The sequence below is a fragment of the Anticarsia gemmatalis genome, chromosome 18, assembly GCF_050436995.1.
Source record: "Anticarsia gemmatalis isolate Benzon Research Colony breed Stoneville strain chromosome 18, ilAntGemm2 primary, whole genome shotgun sequence".
In the NCBI taxonomy this organism is placed as follows: domain Eukaryota; kingdom Metazoa; phylum Arthropoda; class Insecta; order Lepidoptera; family Erebidae; genus Anticarsia; species Anticarsia gemmatalis.
In genome coordinates this window covers 10,525,230-10,546,539 of record NC_134762.1, presented here as the reverse complement: position 1 = coordinate 10,546,539, position 21,310 = coordinate 10,525,230, and the positions used below count along the sequence as shown (strand labels likewise).

General features: G+C 34.8%; 1 protein-coding gene across 6 annotated transcripts in view; it reads left to right on the top strand.

Moving 5' to 3' along the window:
• LOC142980418 (protein Fe65 homolog) overlaps positions 1–21,259 on the top strand; it is an 87,016-nt gene extending 65,757 nt beyond the window's left edge. For 4 of the 6 annotated variants that reach the window (XM_076125778.1, XM_076125781.1, XM_076125780.1 and 1 more), the window contains exons 4-13: positions 4,171–4,209; positions 7,261–7,472; positions 8,428–8,674; positions 13,110–13,305; positions 14,299–14,426; positions 15,312–15,505; positions 16,350–16,555; positions 16,971–17,147; positions 17,524–17,698; positions 18,004–21,259. In XM_076125778.1, coding sequence (XP_075981893.1) covers positions 4,171–4,209; positions 7,261–7,472; positions 8,428–8,674; positions 13,110–13,305; positions 14,299–14,426; positions 15,312–15,505; positions 16,350–16,555; positions 16,971–17,147; positions 17,524–17,670 — 1,546 coding nt within the window. In that variant the 3' untranslated portion in view covers positions 17,671–17,698; positions 18,004–21,259. Of the gene's footprint in view, positions 1–4,170; positions 4,210–5,464; positions 5,607–7,260; positions 7,473–8,427; positions 8,675–13,109; positions 13,306–14,298; positions 14,427–15,311; positions 15,506–16,349; positions 16,556–16,970; positions 17,148–17,523; positions 17,699–18,003 lie in introns of those variants that run through there. The other 2 variants (XM_076125779.1, XM_076125783.1) reach the window with 2 other exon arrangements.
• Positions 21,260–21,310: the final 51 nt, after the last annotated feature.

The window sequence follows — 21,310 nt, the reverse complement described above, 5'->3', positions numbered from 1 at the left end:
AATGTTAAAGCCGTATTTTTATATATTTTAATACTACGCCCCGGCTTCACAAGAGTTATATTAATTTAACCAAAGAATTTAGCTCTAAAAATCGTTGAAAAGTTATGTTTATTGGTGAAAACCGCAAGTAAATCTTTTCAGAAGATTTTCAGTTGTTTGCGAACAGGCAGGGACACTGCGGGTGGACTTTAATTTATAACACGTAGTTTGAGTTATAATGATGAAAGCATACAGGATATTAAACACACAGATAATGAAAACCCGGGATTCTGCACATTACAAAAACCAGCACACTTGCAACCGTTGAGATGTTTTCTCGTTGTTAATAATATACGTTACAAAATATATGTTACAAATTGTGAAATATCATGCGTTAGTTATAAAAATCGCGATTATTTAAGAATTAATGATATCTCTTGAAGAGATTTAACGGACGCACACAAATATGTATGTATGAGTAGAATAACGAAGCACAAAAACAGTTTTTTTAGTAGGTACATGTAGGAACAAATCTACGATTCCTAGTGCATAATATAAAACCGGGAATCATTTGCTTCCCAAAGAAAAAAGAAGAAAATCTTTGCTCCCATTTGGAATTCTCTTTTACCATCTGAAAGTAAATAGGAATTTACTCTGCAAGAAACTACTTTCCTTCGTTTATTTTGCCTGCAGTTATTTAAAAAACTAAGTTTCTTTTGTAAAAAGTATGTCATGAAATTCATTTAGTTTTATGCTAAGAGCCTAGTGTTTCGTTTAATTGTTAAAACTTTCATTTTAAAATATTAGTAGCCTACTTTTTGTAAATGAAATCTGAGATAATTATCAGGTTAAATAAAGCTACATTTTAGATCTATGGTCTCTGCCTATCTATGTACATGTGCTCAGTATCTTCATACTTCGGAAGTCACTTAAGACAGTTTATCTGAGATATTTTTTATTGAGACTGCTGTAAGTATCTAATATCACATAGGGTTAGGTTTACTTCAGTTTGCTTGATTGAAGATTATCTAATCATCAGTCAAGGTAGCTGATTACAATATGAAGATAATAATACCTATACATGATATCAATCCCAAATGTGAAAGGGCAATAAGTAAGTTAAAATAACATTTTTTCAGTCTATCAGCAGTCATGCGACAGTCTTTCAACATCCAAAACAAGATAACTATAGGAAAATTTAAAAAATACGCAAATAAATACATCGTGAAAAATCCCAAACGCAGCCCACAGAAAAGTTCAGCCAAGTTCAATACACCAATTCAATAAAGTGCAACAACGGGCGTGCATTACACCGTATCGTAACACTGTCCAGACATGTGTCGGCAATCTGAATAGTGAATGTTCGCCATTACAATTTTACGACGCGATGCAACTCCTCACTGTATTGAAAACTGCTGCGTTTGATCTCGCGTTGGGGAATTTTAACTGAGAAAATGTTCTTGGTTTCTATATCAAAATGCTTTAATGCTATTGAGGAAGGTAGCAAGATAAAAATTAAATAACGCTATCCTTTTGTCATATAGTTATTTTTGTTTTACGACAGGCAATGCAAGTATACCGAATAGGAGAAGTTATTCTTTCCTTTACTTAGGTATCATACAATAATATTTGTGAAGCAAAGTTGTTATAAGAAGTGTTCTTAGGTATCTGCCTTACCTAATAGAGTTATTGGCTAATATTAGTGATGTACTTTGATGAATTTAGTAAAATGCGAAAATACAAGCAATTTATTTAACTAAAACTTATATTTAAACCTTGCAACGAAAAATTTAATTTAAAATATTATAATATAAAATCGATACAGGAACTTATCGCAATATTAACATATAAAGCATTTTATCCACGATAGTGCACTTTGAACAATTAGCACAGTTAATTACACCCCGTCCCTATCAACAACGGCCTTTGTAGGAAACTAGGTTACCTAAGGATTATTCAGCCATACCCACGTTTATGAAAAATATCCCTCGATTTTATCAAAGAATCGTGTGTGAACAATGTAGTGTAATCATTCATCTTCCATTACCTGGATGAAAGATAATCTTACATGGATTTTTACAATAAAAGGTGTCAATGCCCTTTTACAGGACTATAATTTAGAAGATTTCACGTATGTCCTTAACACACAGCTACTTTTGCGATAATATTTCTGTATATCAATATGTGTCATTAAACTTTACATCCCATATCATGTTTTCGGTCAGAAAATAAGCTAAGTTCTTTGATCGCCTACGGAATAGTATGAACTCACAGGATCAGTTGCGATCCGACTAGAAGTCATGCTAACATAGTCATGTCGCAATTCTCAAAAGCCACGTTTTACAGACGGCTTCATGTCCCCAGAGAAACGTTACTTGGGTATTTTTGAATCGTCTCTCTTTCTACAATGTAAGAAAAACGCAACTTTGTTACAATGTTCACAGACTTTTGCGAAAAAGACAGATGAAAAAGGCATCTTTAGAAAAAAAATGTTTCTTCCTATTTTTGATTCCAAATAAAAGACTTATAACATAAGTTAAATAAGGGGCCGTTTCTTTCCTACTATTGACTAACGGCAATACTTTTGTGAAAAACTGATCAGTATTAATCAAGGAATACTTTTAAGTAAATGTCTAACGCTCGCTACTTGATACTCTTAATAGTATCCAGCGAAATATACTACTGAACTAAAAATATTGGACATGATCTAAAAACTAATATTAGGCAACACATATTCTACAAAAATCAGTATTATAAAATTCAACCCACCACGTGACGATTACACCATACGTCAAAAAGCACTTAACCCGCAAATCGTTTACCGATCCAGTAATTGAAAATGAGCGCCGTTTTACGTCAAAATAAACCTTTCAATTCCAAACTCCATTTCATTTTCCAATCGCATCCACGACTTGAATAAATATACTTAAGAACTCCTTACGACTGGAATATATTCCAAGTTCGTAAAGTTCCAACTTGGCTGTTAGCACTTTACTCTCGCCTCTTATAACTAAAGATGAGTGTACATTAGAACGTACTGTAACAACTGTGATGTTCGTGCGAATGCTCGTTCTTTTTTCAGCGTAAGCATTTGACTTAGTTAAAGTTAACATCATCTGGTAATAATTAAACCTGATTTAAGCCTTAAAGTAACTAAAGGGGTCCTGTAATAAGTGACTAATCTGTTTTTGATGAAGTTTACTAAAAAAAGGCTGTCTTGCTGATCTAACCTTTGTACGCGCTGTGCTTTAACCGAACATAGAACCAAAGTTTTTTGGATTCTAAGAATCCTATAACAAAATTAAATAAAAACACCGAAGTCTACTCTAATACGTAACTTTAAGCTTTAAAATCTAAAACCGAACAGAGTACACATGCAAGAGCAAAATTTAACACGAATTTGCTCATAAATATTGCACCAAACCGTTAAGTGTCGTGTTCAGCTCAATTCACGAACTTGTTCTATGTTCTGTTACAGCTAAAGTCTCTAGTCTACATTCCCCTTTAACTTGGTATCTGTTAATAGGCTATTCGACAGACTAATGCCAACAAGTACTGAAATTAATCTTTTTTACTGGTTTTGTGAACCTTTTTGAAGTTCTTGAGAGCATTCTGAGGTTTGTTTTGGTTGTATATTTGATGCGAAAAGTAGAAAAACTACAATCATGATGTTTTATTAAAAGATTTTCAAGCAGTATGCTCTTTTTAAATGTGACTTTACAATCATTGTGTAAACTAGATAAATTACTTTAAAACCAAAGCTAACTATGACTATCAATGCTTACAGTTTTTTTATAACAATAATTCTCGCTTTTTTTACTATATCGCTATACATAAGTAACTTTAAAAATACGGGAGTTTGTTTAGATGGATTATTATAAGATGTTTGTTAGTTACTCTTAGCATGGGTATTGCAATATGATTACATTTTTTTAGCAGTGAATTAATAGTTAAGCGACTTAAAAAAATGTGTTGTAAGTATTTAATCGAGTCACAAACGACAAAAAGTAATATTTCAAACATCTTAATGTAGGAGGGCCTTTATATAAAATTCTAACAGTAATTACGCTGTAAACAATTTAACGTCTTAATTAACTATGTCAGTCGCACTTTCTTTTGAATTAATTATAAAATGTAGAGCATTATGTTTTAATTATAATTGTTTTCTAATTTGTTTCTCTTTGTTCACAGAGTCGAAGATGGTGCGTCGTCGCCGGTGAACAAAACTAGGTAAGAAACTACTTATATTATACTAGTTCCGCCCGCGACTTCGTTCGCGAGTAAAGGTTTTACGAGGTAAAAAGTATCCTATGTGTTAATCTATCCTATAAACTAACTGAATTTTAGATTTCTTCAAAATTCCTTTTGTAGTTTTTTTGTGAAATACTAACAAACATACTTACACACATACATTCATCCTCACAAACATTAACGCTTACTTTATAATATTAGTATCTAGAATGAGATGTTTTGAGTACATTAGTTCCTTCTTCTGACTGTTTAGTATTTTTGTCTGTACCACGCTATGCTAATCTCATCCAGGTTATGTACCTATTGATAGACTTATATTACTCATACCTAAATCATAGCAAACATTCTGTTCCTAATGCAGTAACCACGATAACATTTTTTTTTGCCTGTACCTATCTAAGGCACAGATTCACAATAATCAAAAGCAAAAGTTGAAGTACTGAAACTACATTAATATATTCAATGCTTAGGCTCATTGCATTTAAAAACATCTGTTACCGCCAAATCGAACCTGCGACCTTGCGTCTAATAATCCCAGATACAATAATTACTACGATGTTCATAAACAAGCTAAATAAAGAACTAAATATAATTAGCCATTTTTTATAACAAAAAATACTGATGATTTCATAAACCAAAAACTTGATCATAACGTATAGCAACGAGCAGATATATGTCTACAAAATTATTGTCCAACATAGATAACTACTAGTACAGCAATGTTACTGTTTCGTTAATAAAATTAAATCAAATCATTTTGAACATTTTACGCAACAAAAGCTATTTTGGAAGAGGCACAGGTGTACTATAGTTGTGTTGAAGTATTTTTTGCCTAGATTTTTATTAACATAAAATGTCCATCGTGGCGGAGCATAGCACAGGACAGACAGGTTTGGAAGGAAAGAGAGGAGGCCATTGCCCAGCAGTGGCACACATAAAGTGCTAATAAAAAAAAATGTTTTCCCGATACGCACTTTTCCAAAAAAACGACTACGCATCTAATCCCTGAGAAACATGTAGGTTACCTCACGAGGCAATGCATTTGGGAATGACAAATAGGATCATGCTGTGACAATATAGAAGTCCTGTAAAACTCTGAACGTCAAGCAATACTGCAGTGTAGTGCATACATATTTCTGCTCGCGATTATACGTACACTTATTACAGATACTTCACATCCAGTTGGTGCATAATTACTTTTTTATTACAAATGTAATTCTGACAAAAACATGTTGTACGAGTTTCATAAATGCACGTAGTTGTATCAAAAACGTTGAAATGAATACAAGTGTGCGAAATAAATGAATAATGTTGAGTGAAGTGATACGTGAATTGAAAAGTACTAATTTTAAAGGAAGAAAATGTTGTTTGATCAGGTTTGTTAAGGAATTACGTTAGATTATGTTCAATTTCGATTTAGACCCTATTTTTAAGAGATTTTTACATATTTTTTAAATTAAATCTCACTTTTAAGTGCTCTATTGTTAACAGTTTTTTTTTACTTCTACTAAAACTCACTTTTACTCTATATATGCTCAGGGTAAAGTCTATCGTTTGTCAAAATTTCAAACGTATCGGTTTAGCAGTTTTGACATGAAACTGTATCAGACTGACAGAAAATAATAATGTTTACTTTCGCTCATTGTTCAAATATTTCTTTATAGTACGCATAGATATAATTATGTCCAGAAACAATATTATTTCATAGTAATTATGCATTATAATTAATCAATAAAAAGTAATTAATAAGTTAGACAGAGCATCTGTAAAAAAAATACTAAATAATGTCTCAAATTTTATAAAAAAAATTTGTTGAAATGTAAATATTTCCTATTTAACCCATTGTATCCCATTCATCTCAAAAGTTTCACTACTTTTCAGACCACTATCTCACCAGTATTCTAAACAGCAATAGTTGTGGAACAGTAAGGAACAAGTAAACTAATTTAAGTTAACAGTCTGCAGTCGCTTGAACTCGATCAAGTAATTGTTCATGCTCGCAAGAGAACGACCTTGTGCGCGTAGGGAGTATGTTAGGAGCGAGAGCGATTTAGTATAAGCGTTTAACTAAAACATCTGATATCTGTAGTGGAAGTAAATGGTGCGTAGAAGTTTCGGGTCAAAAAAGTCGGTCTTGTGTTTTTGAAGGCTTTGAAAAAGATGAAATAGAAAGCACGCATTCTGTATATTTTATTGATCGAATATCGTTTATAGAGTATTGTCACTGTTCTTTTCAAAATTAGGGCTTAATTAACCATGTTTACACCCTTTTGAGTGAAAAATTATTTATTTTAAAACTTATCAATTTAACTTAAAGATAATTTCAGCTTTAGCACTATCAGCTACATTATTTTACTTGCCAGACGAAGATGATACAATAAAGCGTAAAGTTACTAGCAATAAAATGTCCTAACAGACATTTGTTCATACAAAACCGCTCCCGCCTCCGCTCTACCACTCACACCACATCGCACCGTGATTCATACAAAGCAAGTGACGCACGAGCGCAGTCACGTAACGTTGCTTGTTTATTTTTTATTTTATAACTCATAAACCATGTGGCACATTAAACTGTACAATGTTTTATATTACTTTACTAACAAGTTCATGAGCTAATGTTACAGATTCAGGTTATTTACTAGGTAGGCTTGAAAGATTCGTACTGTTTGTCTAGATCAGGTTAGATTTAAGATGACAAATAGGTTTAGGATATACCAAAGTTATCTTTAAACAGTTCCAAACGTAAACCGAAAATACAATAACATTGGAAATGTTATAGCTCACGACCCACTTGACAAATGAGTAACTGAACTCCGGAATATTAATCATCTCAGAAATTTGATAACTTTTGATCCACAATCGTTCAAACTACAGAAGCTATACCACGGCCGAAGACCCTAAACCAAATCCAGAAAATGCCTTATGTCACAAATCTTAAACTAACTGTACTTGTGCTCAAAACATCCTAGTAGAAAATACCACCATACTAATTGGTACACACTGAACAACTTAACAATTTCTTTCTTTCAGTGACAAAACCGGTCTGATCACACCCCCTCAAGGGGGCGAGGAGTCTCCCCCTCCGGAGAAGGAGCGAGCTGATCGCGAGGACTCAGAGAAGAGTCACTCGGCCTCAGTCCCGCACTCCGCTGAGGGTCCTAACGATGATCTGTACGCGATACCAGTCAAGCTCCGGCCGAAGAAGGAGCCGCAGCTGCCGCCGGGCTGGGAAAAACATGAAGGTAAGGGAAGTAGGTGGAAACTTTTTATTTACCGTTATATTTTTTTGATATTTTTGTATCTATGGCTAGTTTTGGTTTGGTTACCCATTTTATGGCATGTTTGACATTTTTATTTTCCTAATTGGGATAGCCTTTGCCCAGCCAAATGACAGTACAGGCTAACACAAAAAGTCTTCTGGATAAAGAAATTTCTTAGAGAACTGAAAAAGAGTAATAAAATTACTTCTCCTCCTTTTTATTTTCCCTTTTCCATTGCTTTTAGACGTGGTGGTTATACATTTATAGCTTATCGCTTATAAAGAAAACAGTACCTATACCTTATTTTCCTGAACGATATACTTACACTACGTTTTTTTAAAAAGATCTTTAAACCTTCAACAATTTTTAATGGTTACTTAAATCTCATCGCATTAATGCATTAACGGTTGCTTTGATTTAATCATTGGCGGTTTAATCAATCTTTACGGTCATTTTGGCACGGACCCTTCATTGCGCATCTTTCTACTTGATATTTGACGAAAGAGTTACTACACTTGTGAAATTATCATCGGTTTATTATTCCCATGGCGTTGCATAGAAAAGTTTAGTAAGATGTACCTCTACATAGATATTCATGCAGTCATCTGTTAAAGTTTGCTGGGATCCTACTATAGTATCTCTATGTTCAATCTATTGTGCCGTCAAAAGTCTAAGGCTCAACGCAAAGAGAAGCGAACGCAAGAAGCGCCGCGAAGATGCTAAGAACAAATCAAACGAAATTTAACCCTAATTCCTATCGTATGTTGATAAAAACAGCATGACAAAAAGATCATTGACATCGCGACGCGTCGTTAAGCTGCCATATTTTAAGCTACATGGCGCATACACAATTAAGGTTTATTTAACTTTGATTTATTCTCAGGCTTCATCTGCTTTGTTTAAATTCTCCAGAACTAAAATCCCATTTCTTCTCCAGACAACGACGGCCCATACTACTGGCACATAAAAAGCGGCACGATCCAGAGAGAGATCCCCAAAATGCCGCCTGTGGAAGCCAAGGAGTCTCGCATCTCCATGGTGCGTGACTGCTCTAATCTCTCCGAGGTGTCCAAGTACGAAGGCAATGTGATGACCAGCTCGGTCACCAGGAGTACTACCAGTGGGGCCTTGGACCATGTGGACCAGGAGGCTGAGAGGAAACGGAAAGAGGAGATGTCTTACAAGTAAGTTTTTGATGAAATTTTATGAAATAGGGTATGCAGAAATTAGCGCATTGGTGTTTATTTTCTTGTAGAAAGTTAAGGTCTCAAATAGGGCTTACTCAATTTCATATCTATACTAATATAATAAAGCTGAAGAGTTTGTTTGTTTGTTTGTTTGTTTGTTTGTTTGAACGCGCTAATCTCAGGAACTACTGGTCCGATTTGGAAAATTCTTTCGGTGTTAGATAGACCATTTATCGAGGAAGGCTATAGGCTATATAACATCACGCTACGGTCATTAGGAGCGGAGTAGCAACGAAAAATGTTACAAAAACGGGGAAAATTTGGACCCATTCTCTTAGGTGACGCAAGCGAAGTTGCGCGGGTCAGCTAGTAATATATATTCTAGGTATGTATATATGTTAGAACTATCACTCGCTAAAACAAGGAAAACGCTGTAATATAACCACCTAAGAAACATTTCAATTGCTTGAAGAAATGTAGTTCTAGTGGACCAGTTCTAGAGAGAACTCAGAACTTCTCAACTAAACATTAAACAACTAAAGATTTATCTATAAATCGGAGTTTTGAAGTACCTAGTGCCTTATACTACTTATGTACCTAGTGCCTTATACTATTTACCTAGTCCCTTATGTTAATAGGTATATGTCTCCAGTAAATAATTAAGTCTAGTAACAGCGTTGAGGTACATAATGTCAACAAAAAAGAACAAAAAAATTGCTCAGCTCACATGCGTCAGTTTCACAAAATAGCCGAGTAAAGTTTAAGAATATTTCGTATCATGTATACCCAAAGGATTGAGTGTGAGTTATGACGTGTATTAATATCTTAAGATCTCGTTCAACTTTCCTAAAGTTCAGGGTTGAGTGCTGAACTTGAGATCCGTGTTTACGTCGTGTTACTTTTTATAAGATACTTTTTGCTTATTTTATTAGACTGTCGTAAATAAGGATATAAATATATTGACGCAGAACAGAAAAGGTAACACGGTAAAAATTTGGCACCCTATAAATTCTGCCTACTTTATAATTCTGCCTATATCATTATAATAATGCAGGGTTGAGATAAATATTATGTAAAAAAAACAAATTTTTCAATGAGACAATATAAAATAAGTCATTTTCCTAATCCTAAATATATGTTTTTTAGACTAACCGTAAGAAAACGTTGAATAAAAAACGGAGTAGGTAAAACTACACCTGCCCTATTTTTTTTTTTTTTATAACGTTTATTCATATAATACATCACATTATAAAATACATACAAAAATCGCCAAACTGTCAACCAGTTTGTTGGCGATCATGAGTCAACTGGTTGGTAACGAGATAATACATTTAAATTGTTTAAAAATTCACTTATTTCTGTGCATATTATAAGGCTTAGAGTCAAGACAATCACAATTTGTGTCAAAGTATAAACAGACGTGCAAACCAAACAAACCTTAGAACTGTATCAAAATCATTTAGTTCAGCACGAACGTCACGTGCTTAAAGAAAATTATGTACCTACTTACTTATATAATGTTATATGAAACCCTTTATAGTCCAACAAATTAGTAGAGCCTAGGTTAGAATTAATAATTCTGTGTATTTAAAAAATAAGGTGGCTTTATCAAACAGGCCTCCGTTAGTTGCATATGCTTGCGTGACACTAGTGTCCTAAATTCAGAATCTTGTGTTCCTCTACTCGTACCAGCGGCGTACCTTGCATAAAGTTGCCTTAACTTTAGAAGTTTGTTATGACAGAAACATTCATAAGTTCGAAAGTTAATATAGGAGTAAAAACTGTATCTATATAACTAGACGATTATAAAATGGATTTGCGATAACAATGTAACAAAGTTACGGCAAATCGGTATTGGTAGCGAACAATGATACACAAACAACTTGTATTCAACGGATTTGGATTCAATTTTGCTTGTAAGACAAGCCATATACTGCCTGCCTATAATGCACATTTTAATATCTTTTTTAGCTATTAGAGTACCTTCAAAATGTGACCGTAAAAATGCAAGAACAACCGCATTAGGGCAATTCTCAAAAGGGTGAGTTTTAGCGGTTTTTCATCAGAGAACGTATATAAATGAATAGATTTTATTATCGATAATTTTTATTTCTACGTAAACGTAAATTATCTATCGAGGCCTACGTTTAATGTATCATTTGATATTGTTATTAAAATAATAAAAAATAGAATACAGTCGAAATCTAATTTATATGGCGTGTCCTAACGTGAAATTGATCTAATTATGCTTTAAAAAAATATTGATTTCTTAAAAAAATACTGAATTTATTTATGTACATCGGTACTTTAACCATTTAACTATAATTTCCAGTATTATATTTTTGGTTTTATTATAAACTACAATAGTTATGGAAGTTTTAAGAATGTCCGAACGCATAAGCATAATTTATCTGGCCCATCTTTGCGTTAACTTCCCACAAAAACCGTCGCTTGCACAGCTGGTGAAGGCTCCTGGCCCGCTCGCTGCTAGTCTCCTCCGTGTTTTAATACCATGACCACGTTTCTTTGCTGCTCCTCGCCAAAATTATACATGATATCGACTTCGAAATTGGATTTTGTAAGGTAAGTAAACTAATTTTTATGGTCGTATTTGTTTTACCAATATTGACAGAATATTATTCACAAAACACATCAGATTGTTTCATTGGGGTTTTACAACATTATTTTCTTTTTTTTATTCAATAACTGTATTAAAATAACAAGATAAATGGATTTTTATGAGAAAAACTAATAAATCTGGCCCTAATTCACCTGGGTTTCTCTGGCGAATTTGCACCAGATAAATGAGATATGTCCCAGGTAAATTATGATTTCGGTAAATTTTCCCTTATTAATGACTAAATTATTGTTTATTTAAGTTCTAGATCAAAGAATAGGGGAAAATAAAGAAACAGACTACAGAAGAAAGACTTGTTAAAACGGTGAGCAGAGAGAAAACAGTATGAATATGTTAAAAGTAACCAACAGCTGTTGAAAGATAAAGAAGAGAAGGATAGACAGATATCTCAGGTACAAAGGCGAAAAAACTATTGAGTATTGAAGAAATATCATCAAGACAACAGATAGTGTGAAGAAAAAGATGTAGAAAGAAATTTAAGGCTTATTATTTAAGGAAAAAAGAACAAAAGAGAATCGCTATTTCTCTGAAATATTATACTCATCCTGAAAATAAATGATAGATACTGCTGGTTACACCGTTGTCTTCATCAATTTTGTAAAATTGTCCAATAAGAAAATACCCATAAGATTTACAAAAACGATAAAATCTATACTAATATTATAAAAGTCGAAATTTTGTTTGTTTGTTTGAACACGCTAATCTCAGGAACTACTGGTACGAATTGAAGATTTCTTTTACTGTTGGATAGCCTATTTATTGAGGAATGCTATAGTCTATATATCATCACGCTACGACTAATAGGAGTCGAGTAATTCATAAATTAAATCCAATCTGAAAAAACATTACGACAAGTGTAGAAAAAACCTGAAAGTAATTAAATTGTAATTGTTTGTGTCAAAGAAAAGTAAATAGTACTGAAAGAATGATAATAGTTTAAACCCCTGTACACAAACATAATATAAAAAAAATGAAAGTAGAGTCGAACTGATTTTGTTATATCGACCACTGATAATTATTATGGCATAGATAATACAAGTTCAAAATCCTTCCAAATCTCTTATAAAATATTATAAATAAGTAAATTATATGATCCTGATCATATACTTGTCTTATTCAAGTGTATCTTGATCATGTTTGTACGAACTTTATAACAGTTTTGAAGATGTGAACTATTTTTACATTTCTCAACACTTTTTTCCGATTTACTAAGGTTTTTAAGAGTTTACCTGGAAGTGTTCCTAATTGTGACTGTGATTTATTTATTATAAGCCAAAGAAACGGCTGCTTGCGTTTTTTATTTCACATTTTTCTAATTTACCTGTGCCTTATTTCTCATCCACCTGGTCACATCTCATTCCGCTGGTAATCAAAAATTTTAAAACATTGTATTTCATTAACTAATGCGACTACAGGAGGGCCTCCGCTATTATCGAGTATCTTTTTGAAAACGCTATGATATTACTGCGATATCTTCGCCAAAATAAGAATCTAAAATTTTGCCAGATAAATTATGCAAAAACACTTCATTTCTGAGAAATGCCCATTAAAGGCTTTCATCTCGAACAAAAGTTATCAAAAACGACGTCTTAATAAAAATGGCCAAATACTCAAACAATACTCAATTTTAAGTATTGCTCAAAATTACATTTATTGAAACAACAAACAATAAAGTCACAAGACAACACGAGACTGAAGTAGAACATAAGAAAAATGAGTATCCTTTGAATTGTTGGCTATAACATTTAATAATACTTATATCAGACTGTACTCACCATTCGTCATCTTCAACAGACGCCGCAGTTTCCCTGCCCGTCCAGAACCCGACAACGGCCGTGCAGTCCGGTTCTTCGTCCGCTCCCTCGGCTGGGTGGAGATCTCGGAGTCCGACCTCACACCGGAGAGGTCCAGCCGTGCCGTCAACAAGTGCATCGTAGACCTCAGCCTCGGCCGCAATGATCTGCTCGACCAAGTCGGACGTTGGGGTGATGTGAGTAGATTATAAATATTTACTTTGGTTAAAGGTGCAGCAAAACTATGTACTTATAACGGAAATATTCTACGTTTCTATTAACTATCTATATATAACTAACTTCATTACATTTCTAACATATAAAATTATAAAGAAAATATCCCACGATAGCATATGTCTATCTTTTGTGGTTGACTCACAATAACACGTGTTATAAATTTTGTAACATAGTGAGTATAGGGAGTGCTGCTGAACTGTTATGTCTGGCAAAGGATAAGACGATATATGCAGCGCTGATTGCCAACCTTCACTCGTTGAAGCGACACTTTAAGAAAAACATGGTCACGATTTATAGCTCGCACGTCTTGTACACATTATAATACAACGGGTTCTAAACGCGATTGAAAATTAGGTTAGGATACACTTGTTTTTCCGACGCGACGTTTCCGCGAATCGCATCGACCGCGGTCACGGGTTAACTGATGTAGCTGTCAAGCGTCGTCTTCCTGTGGCGCGCATTTTCACACCTACCCTCAGTTGGTTTTTATTTTCCACGTCAACAAACAAGTCGAGCATGTTATTTTAGTAATTCTGTTTGTAATAGAGGAAGACATTAATTAATACACACAGGAAATTATTTTATCCATCAGTGTAATTTAATTGACGCTATTTACTTAAGAGCACACACAACATCTTCCTTTCCTTGCTTTTTCTGAACATAAAAGAGGCGCCCATAGCTAGTTGCGCTCACCGGTCGGTAAACGATCTGCGGGTTAAGCAACCCTTGGCGCGGTCATTCCATAGGTGACCGCATAGCGGTATTTGTCACGTAAAAAGTCGGTCCGGGCTTAACGCCTAATGTCTTAGTAGACAATAGTCTACTAAGACAATAGTCTACTAAGACATTAGTCTACAAAGACCTCTCGGGCGGCTTGAACAACTTTGACACTAGGTTGACCACTAACCATACGACAAACAACAACAACTGAACATAAAGTCTCTTTTCATCAGGGCAAAGACCTCTTCATGGACCTGGACGACGGAGCCCTGAAACTGATCGACCCAGAGAGCCTGAACACACTGCACACACAGCCTATCCACACCATCCGCGTGTGGGGCGTCGGCAGGGACAACGGCCGGTAAGCCTCCATCCCTTTCACTCCTTACACGATCTCATAAAACTCGACTAAAATACTCTGTTTTTCCATCTCGCTCTCTCGGAATAGTGAAAGGTATGATAATTTACAGGATGTGTAGTTCGTTTCAGTAAGATTTACCTTCGATTGAGAAACAATATTTACTATTTTAAACCTTATCTGCTTATAAATACGATTCTAAATTCCATTCGCATCGGTAAATCTTTCGGAAACGAACTGCATTTTAGATTTTTTTACAGAAGATTTCGTAGTTTCAAATTCATGTGTCCTAGTGCAATATTCTAGTGACTAGGTTTTTCTTTTTCGATATAGGTAGGTGTCTTTGTGTTAGTGTTGTGTACATTGCTTTTAGAAACACATACGATTTTCGGCTTTACGTCACGCAATATGTCGTGGTCACGACAATCACTGAAACGCTGTTATTTCATCGACAAACACGCAAACTAATTATTTGTCTTGAACATTTCTTTGCGTAATTAACCATCGTGGTATGCCTCAACAACTTAAATATAGAAAAGACCATACCTTCCATTTGCTTTTCGGTTCCATTCAACAATTTTAAATACAAGGCATAGTTTTATTATTATATTGTCACACTACAACATAATAATATAAGAAAGAGGATAAAACACAGCAATATGAATGATGAAAAAAAAAGTCACATTATATTCGAGTAAAAAGAAATACGCAGCCAGAAGGCACATAAGAAAGCATACTATCTATGCCTTACATCAGACTCAGAAACAAATGTCTGAAAAGACTCCAGACATTAACAAAATCATAGCAATCTTCTCAACGCTTTAATCAAATCCACACAAAAGACCAGTCACAATTTCTTGCCAACCTCACTATAACATTTGTGTCCAGGGACTTTGCGTACGTCGCCCGTGATCGCGCGACACGCAAGCACATGTGCCACGTGTTCCGCTGCGAGGCACCAGCTAGGAGCATCGCTAACGCTCTGAGGGACATCTGCAAGCGCATCATGATTGAGAGGTCTTTGCAGCCACCGCCGAGGCCTACTGATCTACCTGCCACGAGGCGTCCTAGACCGCTGTCTGGTAAGAGATTTATTATTTTATCCAATACCGCATCCAATATAATAATGCCTTCAGAATGTTTTTGGGGCTGCCTAGGTTTTGTAGTGCATCAGGTATGTTCGCTGAAGCGAGAGTGGATTGTTTTTACACCACGATTCGCAAAAGGTGTGCATCCCTGGTGCGCAGAATGAGGGCTAGCTCCAACAGCATTCTGAAGATGATAGCGGATAGGTTGGACTGTAGGTACATGAATCACTGCTGTGCTACTTCCCACGGGATGGTGCGGCGGTGATTTGTGTGCCTGGTCTGAACTATTTTATTTTATGTTTACTGTGCCTATTGTTTTGTGTGTGTTTGTATGTTTGTTTACTGTGTCTAATGTTTTGTGTGTGTTTATGTTGTAATTTAATATATTAACATAGTTATTAAGGAATATTGTTACTAACCCAATGAGTCACTGTTACTTGAAATAAATGAAATTATTATTATTATTTATTATATAAGTCGCTACGGCACGTTTTCTAAGGCGTAAAGTATTTTTGAAACAGTTTTTTGGCGATGGTAAAATCGTTTTAAATGAATAGGCAAGATAAAATCATATGACGCATATTACAACAATCTTAATTTTTCTATGATCATCCAAACATGCAAATTGCAATTTTTGGTACGCTTTCAGATTATAAGTCGAATTAACTCAAATTGGGTTAATGCGTTGATTATTTTATTTTATGATCAAGGCTACATCAACGATGATATCTTGAATAAATTTCTTGATAGCTTAACAGTATCTTTATCTTACTTTTCTCAAAATCCATTTTCTTATCCCACTCTCCATTAACCAGTATTTATCCACCACCTTCTCCAGTAGGCGCAGCATTCCCCACTCCCATGGAGGAGCCCCGCAAGACAGTCCGAGCCCTATACCTGGGCAGTGCCGAAGTGCCACGTGCTACTGGCATGCGTGTGCTGAACGACGCGCTCGATAGACTGGCAGCCGCTCGGCCGCCGTCCGCGTGGCGCCCGGTAGCCGTAGCTGTTGCTCCGTCGATGATTACTATTACTGATGAAGGGGTAAGTTTTTGGAGTTGTTTGAGAGGTGTGGTCTTTGAAACCTATTGAAGAAGTTGAATGCTGCATGTGCTGTGTTGAATACATGCTGATGGCAGAAGTAGAAGTTCTTAATACAATATATACCGGTAAATTATTACGATAGGAATAGATTTTGTCTATTAGAAGCTAAGCAAGGGTTTTTGTATAGAACGGTTGGGGTCAAAAAATATGATTGCAAGTCGATATTTAATAAGGTGGCTGTAAATTAAAGGGTAAACGGTATCGTTTTCCTTACACAGTTAAACTCATTATTTGACTAGAAATCTTGATAAAGATGCTTGCCAAATGGCTGGTATTTACAGTTGATCTAATTTAAATAAAATTAGAAAACCTTTTTGTAAGTGACAATGACTACATCACCGTATTTGCTGTCCAGGAAACCACCCCGATAGTGGAATGCCGTGTCCGCTACCTGTCGTTCCTGGGCATCGGTCGCGACGTGCGACGTTGCGCGTTTATCGTGCACACAGCACAGGACCTGTTCGTGGCGCATGCCTTCCACGCTGAACCCTCGTCCGGAGCTCTCTGCAAGACTATTGAGGCTGCTTGCAAGGTATGACAATAATATCGACATTTCTAATATAAAAATAGCTGTTTCTGTGACGTTATGAACATTAAAAACTGAACAAGCAGTTTCTTTGAATATAATGTCTAGCATAGCATAGCTACATGGCAAAATCATTTTTTTTAATAAAGTATGTACCTTGGAAAAACCTTGTTATGCTGGTAATTGAACTTGGAAACCTTTACTTTGGATACGCGACAGACTTGTTACAGGCTGCAAAGAAAGAGAACAGTCTGTGTAACACGAGAATAATTGCAATTAAAAATATAGAGATTCATCCATACCTATAAAGGGAATTCCACTTAGTTTATCTTTTCTCCGCGATACAATTGATCTGTTTTGACAAATAATTGTACATTTTCAGCTGCGTTATCAGAAATGCTTGGATGCCCACGGCGGAGCCTCTCTGTCTTCGGCCGGCAGTGCAGCTTGCGGCGACAGCGGCCGGGCCTCGCTGGGCGCCGCGCTCAAGTCGCTCGTTGGTTCGCTCACTGGGCGTAGAGGCTCCTGAACAGGACTGGCCGAGCCGCACACACCTGGTACTTTTAATTTCTACTACTACTTTTAACATCAGAAACTTTGATTAAGCATTTGACAATGTAGATAATAAAATAATTCCTTAATTTTTAAGACTGTAAAAGGTGGTTAAGACTTTGTTAATTTTATGAACGATATTCTTACTGATAGGGTCTTGAAGCTTTGGAGAACATTGGTAAAATATGACTCGAGAACGTAATGAGTGCCACAAGGTGCTTTAATGGGCCCATTCTTAACAACAGCTAGTCTGGTTGTTAGATAATGTTGTTTAAACTTTCCTATAGTAATTATAACTGTAATTTTACAGATGGTCCCACAGCAAATGAGGACCCAGAGTGCGGCCCGCCGGCCGATGTCGCCGGCGACACTTACACGGACACAGACACACACACAGACGTCCACACGCCTACAGACGTCGGTGTGACACACACACAGACAAACACTCAGTAAAGCACCGCTTGCGCCAACTCATGTCATCGCATCTGTATCGTTCTAACAGTAATCGATGTATGAGAAAACAAGTCTCTGAAAAATCAAATAACGACTAATCTGTGTGATCAAATAACATCGTCATTGAAATAATAATATGAGGTAGAAAAGTAAGAAATGAATTGATCTCAAAATTGTAAAATGTTGAATAAAAATTACATGTTACAACGATACAAAACATGCCATCTGACTGAGAAACTAATAAATAAAGCCATCATAGTCTCGCTTACTCTGACAATTCAATTGACAATCAAGTAATTGTCAAAGTTTTGACACGAGTCACGTTACGAAGTCACTTGTCAAAGTCATATTTTGACAATCTTGAATTTGACATTTCACAAACTCGACTGCATCTTACATATCTATTAGTTTTTTACGCTAATAGGCTGTCATATTTAGTGGAAATATACATAATCTTATGTGCAATATTGTAACCGGTATATTTTGTTTCGACGTTACTGTTTCAATTTATATAACCTGTTTTCAAGTGACGCTTGAATTTGTAAATACAATTATGAAATATACGTGTTTGTTGTAGATAATAAATCCCATAAATACATAGGCTATATGATAAATAATGGCGTCAAAATCATAAAATCACTGTCAAGCTGAAATGAAAATTAATTTAATTAATGTTAAAGTAGGTAATAAGTCAATAATATTTGTTTGTATCGACAAGTCATGACCGCAAAATTAGGCAAGCTAGCTTACCCATCTTTTACATAAGTCTCGCTCTAAGTTTGTCACAATAAGATATGTAACCAGACTGTATGACTAAAACATTAATTAAATTAATCACTGTAAAATCATATTATATAATGCTAAAGCTGTTAGCAATATAATAGTATCTTTCCTAGCTACTTGTTGAACACCATGTATGTAACTCCCGTTGTAAAAAGCCTATTTCATTTGATGTTAGCCGTTGTTGACTACTTTACTTAGTGTTTACAAAGTCGTCCAAATATTCTATAAGTTTGCACTCACAAACTTAATAGAATATAATGGGAAAGTTTATAAACATTAGGTAAATCAATATAGTTGTTAGGTTAATATTCTAGACTAGAACAATGCTACTGATGTCCTAATATCAAATAAATGTTTAGGGCTGATATTTGTATTTGATGTATTCGACTGTATTGTAAAATTGCACTTGTTGGCAGTTTTACATTCAAAGTTGAGAGCTACTGTTAGGATTTACCAAATTCTTGGTCTCTTGAAGGTTACCTTATAAATTCCTAGTCCATAGAGTAGGTATGTTAAGCTTTTGTAAATTTAATGCTATTTATATTTTATCTGTGAATCAATATCTCATCACAGGACACTATTGATGTTAAAATAGATTTTTGTGTAAAATTATGTTTAAGATTTCATAAATGGTTAGTTGGGATTGGTGGGCGTACTTTGTAAATAAATGTAAACTTTATGGGAATAGATATAAGGTAGATAATGATTTGATAGTTTGGAAGTTTCCAGTTAGGGCTGGGGTGGGTGTAAGCACGCTATGGATAGTCAGTCGTATTGCAGATAGTTGTAAAATGGCAGTGTGTATGGAAAGTATTGGTGTTGAGCACGGTATGTACCTAGAGAGTAAGATCTTTGATATCCAAAAAAAAACTTGCGTTCGTAGTATAATTAAAACGAATATAGGACCCTATGAGTATAAATAAAGAGTTTATTTTTGCTTAAGCTTTAAGATATTGAAAATTTCGATTGCTAAAGATGAATATTTTTTGTATGATCACCTCATTGAGTATTATATGATATTATATATAAGCTTTTTGGGCGTAAATTATGTCTTTAGTTTGCCATTTTAGTAAGACTAATATTTAAAGCCAACCATTTAAATATTAAAGTGAAATTCTTGAAAAAATTGCTATTACAACTTCATGTCAAAGTGCATAAGTTGACTTTAAATATTATCGGTTGACGATTCGTCGACAATTACATAAAAATATTGTTTAAATCCCATTCGAATCGCTAACCTCATTGTCACAAGGGTGTTCGAAACACATTGAGCTTTCAATATTATATATTTATACGTAATATCCAAATCCGCTCGTATTTATACTAGATTACATAAAAATCCTAAAATCGGCCATTTTACATGCGTAAACAAAATGGCTGACGAGTTGCCGTTGGCAGCTTTACGTAGAAATTAGAATGTCATAAGGAGAGTTGTAATGGAAAAAGGGAATTGGGACCCATGTAAAAGATTTTCGAATTAAATTTGACCTTACCATAGTTCGAAGTCGACCGTCAACTGTCAAAGTCGATTCAAGTGAGTTCGAGATTTCGATTCTCGAACTATGGGAGGTGAAATGAGTTCCAAAGTTACTCGAAATGTATTAATTAAAAGTGTTTTTGTGTCTGTAACACTTCGACAAATATAGGTATTAATAGTATATAGCAAAGAGGATAAGCTTCGAGTTGGTCAAGTGATTTCAACATCTCGATTTGATCTTCAATTCAATTCATTACTTCGAATTGATATTGATAAAACCACTCAAATAGCAACTACATATTTGTTGCTTCATTCACTAGAGACTCGAAGACAATTCTCTTTCAACTTAGAGTAAGGCATTCGAGTTAGAATCACAAAATAGCTTCAAAGTATATTTCAAATATTAGAAATCAGTGTCGCTTCACACTTATATAAATATAATGATACACTGAGCTGTTCTGTAATACGTAAATATAGTGTTATCCACACTTTAATACTAAGTAATAAAAGTCATTATTTATACAAAAAAATATTATATAAATATTTGAGAGTGGCAACACACGGGTAGTTGGTGTTGCCAACATTCGTGTGATGTGCTCTTTAGGCGCAATAGACGTGAACAAGCTTCGACTGCCTTTTATCGGATGAAGTATGTCAATATTTTCTATAAAAATAAACGTTTATGTAGTTTATTAGATAGCTTGTGAATTATTCCTGTTTTCTAGCTCACTGTTGATATAAACAATGGGAATAAATAATGTTATATACAGTCATCGCTTGACAGCTTAAAAGCCTTCAAACTGTGGCTTTTAATGAATACTTTTGTGAAATTAATAAAAAAATATTCATATAATGTGTTTTACTTGTAGTTAATATCCCAAATAATATATGTACGATAAGATTA